This window comes from Lipotes vexillifer, unplaced genomic scaffold (genome assembly GCF_000442215.2).
Source record: "Lipotes vexillifer unplaced genomic scaffold, Lipotes_vexillifer_v1.1 scaffold979, whole genome shotgun sequence".
NCBI lineage: Eukaryota > Metazoa > Chordata > Mammalia > Artiodactyla > Lipotidae > Lipotes > Lipotes vexillifer.
The window spans coordinates 228,445-234,402 of NW_006791996.1; the positions used below are offsets into that span (position 1 = coordinate 228,445).

Consider the following 5,958-nt stretch of genomic DNA (forward strand, 5'->3'; position numbering starts at 1 on the left):
GGGGGGAGGCCTTTGCCATCACTGCCAGAGGAGGCAGGAGTGAAAGGAAGTGAGAGCTTGAACGATGGTCTTGAGAGGAACCTGAAAAACTGTCCTCTGCCTGAGATGTCAGGAATCTATGACATCGGGTCGGGTGGGGGAGCAGTGGGGCACCTGAGAATTCCTCTCTTCCCAACAACGCACGGCACTGGCCGCAAACGATGCCAAGAGAGTGCATTCTCCCAGAGGGCCAAGATTCACTCTGCATTAAGGGGAGATGAGCGCACCGATCTTCAGCTTAACGATGCTTAGTCAAGGCCCAGACGAGGCCTGAAGCTAAAGATCAAACGCCCCTCAGAAGCAGCCGTGACAGCAGGTTGAGAGTGAGGGGCCTCGGTGAGAGGCAGGGACTCTGAGGAAGAAATCAGCTCAGGGCAGAGGATGTGAAGCTTTTCTGGTAAGAGGTGCTTCAGTTTGTCACACTAGCTTCATTCTTGAAATGGGAGTAATGTCTGATATTTTAACTTAGTTTGTTATTATTCAGTGCAGATTAAATAAAAAATTCTATCCACCATAGACCTTATACAACTTTACCACTGCATTTATTTGCAAGTCTGAATCTTGTTTCTAGCTTGTCAGCTCCCTGGGGGCGGGGCCATGTTTTATTCATCTCTGTCCTTGCAGGTCTTTAGCACAGCATGCCTGGCACACAGAAGATACTCTGATGTTCCCTTTACCTAGAATGCTCTTCCCTTATACATCCACATGGTTCTCTACCTCAGAGTCAGGGCTCTGCTCCGGTGTCACCTTTCCCACAAGGCCCACCCCCCCACCCCCGCTTCATCTCCCTTTATCCTGCTCTTTCCCCCCACAGTAGGATCACCTCTTAACATACTATATACTTTACTCATTTACTGTCTTTATTTATTCTATTTATTGCTGGTCTTCCCTCATAAGGACAGGACTTGTGTCTGTTTGGTTTCACTGATGGATCCAGGGCTAGCATAGTGCCTTGAACATAGTGACAGGTTTATACATTTGTGTTGAATGAATGAATGGTGATCTCAGTGTACGTTTCAAGGGCTGCAGATCACTCCTTCCTTGTTACACTTCTCTTCTGGCCCTGAATAATGAACACTATACCAAATGTTCAACAGGAAAATAACTACCGTTTCAGAGTCTATACATCTGAGCCCCAAGTGTTGAATACTATGATAACAAGTCAACAAGTTTTAAAGAAAACAATCCAGAATGATCAGCATGTATGCTTCATTTACAATATAACTAGATGTAAGGGATGTCATACCGCTTTCTTTTAGCTAATCAATTGATTGTCAATAGTTAAGCTATTCATAACTATTCATAATACAGACTTCTCTAACAGAGAAAAGACTCATTAGAAGCCATTAGTTTAAGCTAGCGAGATAAGTATTATTAAGCATCTCCTACAACTCTTGGTTTCCCCAAATCAAGGGAAAAATTTGACTACTATTAAAAACAACCAAAAGTCTGGACAGCGAAAGGAGAGGAATGGGGCCTCTTTGCATATCCTGCATGCATTTGATTTCTCACCCTCAAATGTCTGTAACTTCTTTTTTTGGTAGTTAAATGTTTAAGTTGAATACCAAAGGAAGGATGTTTCAAATAAATCATGTTACAACTAGGCAGACAACTACATTTAAACTCTCCATTAGATTTTACCCTGAAGCAAATTCTTGGCCTACTGTCTTTGTAACCATCCTCCTGGTGCTGTAGGCAGGACAGAGGACAATAAAGAGGGGGAATTCATAATGCATATTGAATATGAAATGAGGAACTTCAACCCAAATAATTTTAAAAAATTACTATAGGCAAGAGCAGACCACTTTGAGATATTAAAGAATATTCTAGTACCAGTTTGTGAAAAAGACATGGAATCATCAGATTTTATACTCGGAGCAGCTCTGAAAGCTTGCCTAGTTCTCTCCTCCTCCCTCTCCTCTCCTGGCTATTTTGTAGGTGAGAAACGGGGGTAAGATTTTACATCCAGGGAGGGAGCTGAAACCAGAGCTCAGGCCTCACCGATATTCCCACTATGCTTTGCTGTCCATTCTTTTTTATTTCTTTTGCGGTACGCGGGCCTCTCACTGCTGCGGCCTCTCCCGCTGTGGAGCACAGGCTCCAGACGTGCAGGCTCAGCGGCCATGGCTCACGGACCCAGCCGCTCCGCAGCATGTGGGATCCTCCCAGACCGGGAAATGAACCTGTGTCCCCTGCAGTGGCAGGCGGACTCTCAACCACTGTGCCACCAGGGAAGCCCTGCTGTCCATTCTTATTTGTGTAATTTTTAACATATCAGCAATGGCTGATCTCTTAATTATGAGTTAGATAGATATATCACCTAGAAATTACACCTCTGAGCTCTTAGGAGAAAAGGTTAAATAAATTAAGAAAATAAAGACGTACTGATGTATGGTATTCTTAGTGCCCAGTTTTGTAGGTGATCTCTCATTAGAAACTTAACTAAGATGATCACTGATTCATCAGCAAATCCAAATTCTTCCACCTGGCACCCACAGTAGACTTTCCCTCCCTCCCTCCGCTTTTAGCTGAGATGCCCTAAAATGACCCCTGTGCTCTCTAATCAGTTCAATTCTCTTCTTTCTCATTTAACTTCTACCTCTGTGATTTTTATCCATAGCATTCCTCTTTATTAAAATGCTTTCCAGAGTTTTCTACCAGTTCGCAATTATCCCTTACGTTCAAGATATTTCAGAACTTGCCTTCTCTCCACATTCTGCCCTCCTTTAACCCTACACAACCCAGTTTGCTCCTTCAGGCTCCACCCTCTCTGAGCATGGATTCAATGTGCCCAGTAAAAACACCTCATTTATCTGAAGGCCAATTTACTGAACAATTTCAACTATCTAGAACATAGCCAAGAACCAAGATATATGCAAAATTCTCTAACTTCTAGAACTGAAAAAATACAATAAATGAGGTTCAAGTGATTACTCACAGGTAGTACCAACTTATCCACTGGGCACAGCGGGCACAGGGGCAAGGGCCCACAAAAATATTCTAATTTCTTCTAAAATCAGAAGAAAAATAAAAGAACTTTCAGGTTGAGGAAAATGTTTTAAATACCAACAGTTGGAAAATAAAAGTTTAACATTTTATTTATGAAGAAAGGGATCCACGGAATTCACGACATGGCCCTGCTGGCAGGAAGCTCCTCCGCCTCTCATCAGAGTCTAGTTGCTCTCATTTTACAGACAACTCAAGGGTCCTGGAGGTTGCCTTTCTTAGCTCACAGCTAAGAAGCAGCAAATTAGACGAGGGGGAATTGTCAGAGGCAGGCAGACTGACACAACTGACTTGAATTCCTCAAGTAAAAGCTGATAGCAAAACCATTAAAAACAAGAAAAAGTACAACAAACTCAAAAAAACAGGGCACGCTGGGCCTACTTAATGACTCCCAGGGCCGAGTCCTCTACATTCCAACAGCTCTTGCATAATCACCATGTGATTATGGTTTGTAATGAAGATCCTTATTCATTGACGTAGTGTTTATAATACTTTGCTTCAGACACCAAAGATGTATGTAGCATTTCTTTCCTTTTAAAAAAGGCTAAAGTATAACAGCAATTGATATTTAAAGAGGTTAAGCTTCAGTCATTTCGGAAAAATGAAGCCTTTGATTTCTTACTAATTCCTATTCTTCCCTCCAGTGAAACTGAATATGCCATATGAAGCCTAAGATAAGTAACTGTACACAAAACGTATCCTTAAATTCCCAAGTATCAGTTAGTATGTAAATAATAAAAATGTGCTAGTTCTGGCGCAGGCATATCCTTCACCATCTCTGCCCACTGCTGCAGAGCTGGAATTCCTCAGCACAGCCTAATGGTCCTGATCAATCTCCCTTTTACTCATCTTTCAAGACCAGGATCAAGAACTACTATTTGTGAAATACTTGCAGATTTTCTTGGGTAAAATGGACCATACTTGCCTCCATAGTCCACTGGAACCCGCATAAGTTATAAAACTTAACTATTTACATCATCATGTTTACACATCTTTCTCCCTCACTGGATTGTGTCAGGGACACTAGTTGGCCTGCATACAAAGAAGAAAAAAAATACCCCTCCTAGGTGGCTGAATTAGAAAAAAGCAGTCATCTAGGTATATGTAGCCACCCTTGTCCCCATCTCCTAAAGCCCCAGCACCTTGTATGAGTAAAATGGTTTTTACCATTCCTCTTCCTCAGGCTCGGGCTGCCAGATAAAGCCCTGAGTTTAAGTATGTCCCAAACAATGCATGGGATATACTTACACCAAAAGATTATTTGGTGTCTTTCTGAAATTCAAATTTAACTTGGCATCCTATATCCTCATCTACTAAATGTGGCAACCCTACTCAACTGGGCAGTTACAGCCCACGTCAGGGTACACGGCTCACAGGGCGACTGGAGTGTGGGCTGGATGTTAACCCCCACTTTCCAGTTGACCTTGTGCACAGCTTGTGTACAGCTTGTGCCCAAACTGCACAACTGAATAGGTGGTCCTGGATTATGAGCTCTTTGAGGGCAGGTAGCATGTCTTATTCATCTTTGTTATTTCTATAGTACAGAACAAAAGTTTATGAAATGTACATCCTAATAAAAGCATATATTCCCTAAAGAAATATTTCAAACTTGCATTTCAAAAGAAATATTTGTGGATAGAAAGAAACTTCTCATCTCCTTTCCACGAAGCTTAGTAGAACTGTCACCATCTATCCTGGTCAACCTTGGTCACATTGGCATTCAACCATGTTAAGTTCAGCCTGCAAGCACAGCACTGAGCTGAATGCCAGGTGGGTGTCCAAGGACAACCGTGAGAGTCAGAAGGCACTTACATACACACTTTTGCTTGCAGGACCACAGAGTATCTTACAGACCTTAAATTAAATCAGCCTTAAAGAAAAAACAAGGTTAACAAAATATATTGCATACAGACAAGCTTAGATACAAAGGTAGATTCATTTAACGGTTATTGTTAGTCAAGCAGCAACTTAGTTGCAAAGGACTGGAATTCTGACAGTTATACTGCTGAGTTAAAAATAAAAACGACTGGGCTTCCTTGGTGGCGCAGTGGTTGAGAGTCCCCGGCCGATGCAGGGAACATGGGTTCATGCCCCCGTCTGGGAGGATCCCACATGCCGCGGAGCGGCTAGGCCCGTGAGCCATGGCCGCTGAGCCTGCGCGTCCGGAGCCTGTGCTCTGCAACGGGAGAGGCCACAACAGTGAGAGGCCCGCGTACCGCAAAAAAAAAAATAAATAAATAAAAATAAAAAATAAAAACGACTGCATACACATTAAGTTTTTATTTTTCCTGATTATAAAGTAACAAATGCTTATTGTAGAAAATGTATAAAATGTAAGAAATAATAAAGCAGAAAAACCCACCTACGATCTACCATCTAAGAGCAGTTGTCTTTAAGATGGAGAAATAATAGAACTTCCTTTAACTTTTGTTTTTCTCTTCATTCTTTTTAAAAATTCCTTTTTTGTACATTTTAAAATGAACATCAACTAATAGAATAATAAATGCATTAAAATATTGGGAAGATGAGCTCAAACTTTTTTTTTCAAAATTTGGAGGCAATCACAGAAAACAATTTTGGCATATTTCCTCCAGTCCTTTTCTCTTCATAACTGAAATCACACTTAGAGAATAACTGAGGATTAAGTGGAAGGTGATTTGATCCTTAGGCAGGCAGTTTCTGACACGGGCCCACTTTATATAGATAATGGATCACTAGCGGGGCGGCCACCAAGCTTTTCATCTCCCTGCTCTGGCTGGTATTTCTCCCTGTCCTCCCTTCCCATTATTACTCCTTACTTGGGGAACTGGCACCCTTCTTCCACCTGCTCCAGGGCTGGCCCCAGCAGGGTCTGCAGGAGCCGGATGGCTGGCAGCTAGAGGGAAAGGAAGCTGTCATTCCTGCTGACATTCC

General features: G+C 42.2%; 1 protein-coding gene across 1 annotated transcript in view; it reads right to left on the reverse strand.

The window, feature by feature from the left end:
• NSF (N-ethylmaleimide sensitive factor, vesicle fusing ATPase) overlaps positions 1 to 5,958 on the reverse strand; it is a 113,471-nt gene that overhangs the window by 11,462 nt on the left and 96,051 nt on the right. Inside the window, 1 exon segment of the mRNA XM_007472111.1 lies at positions 5,844 to 5,896. Within this exon segment, the coding sequence (XP_007472173.1) occupies positions 5,844 to 5,896 (53 nt within the window).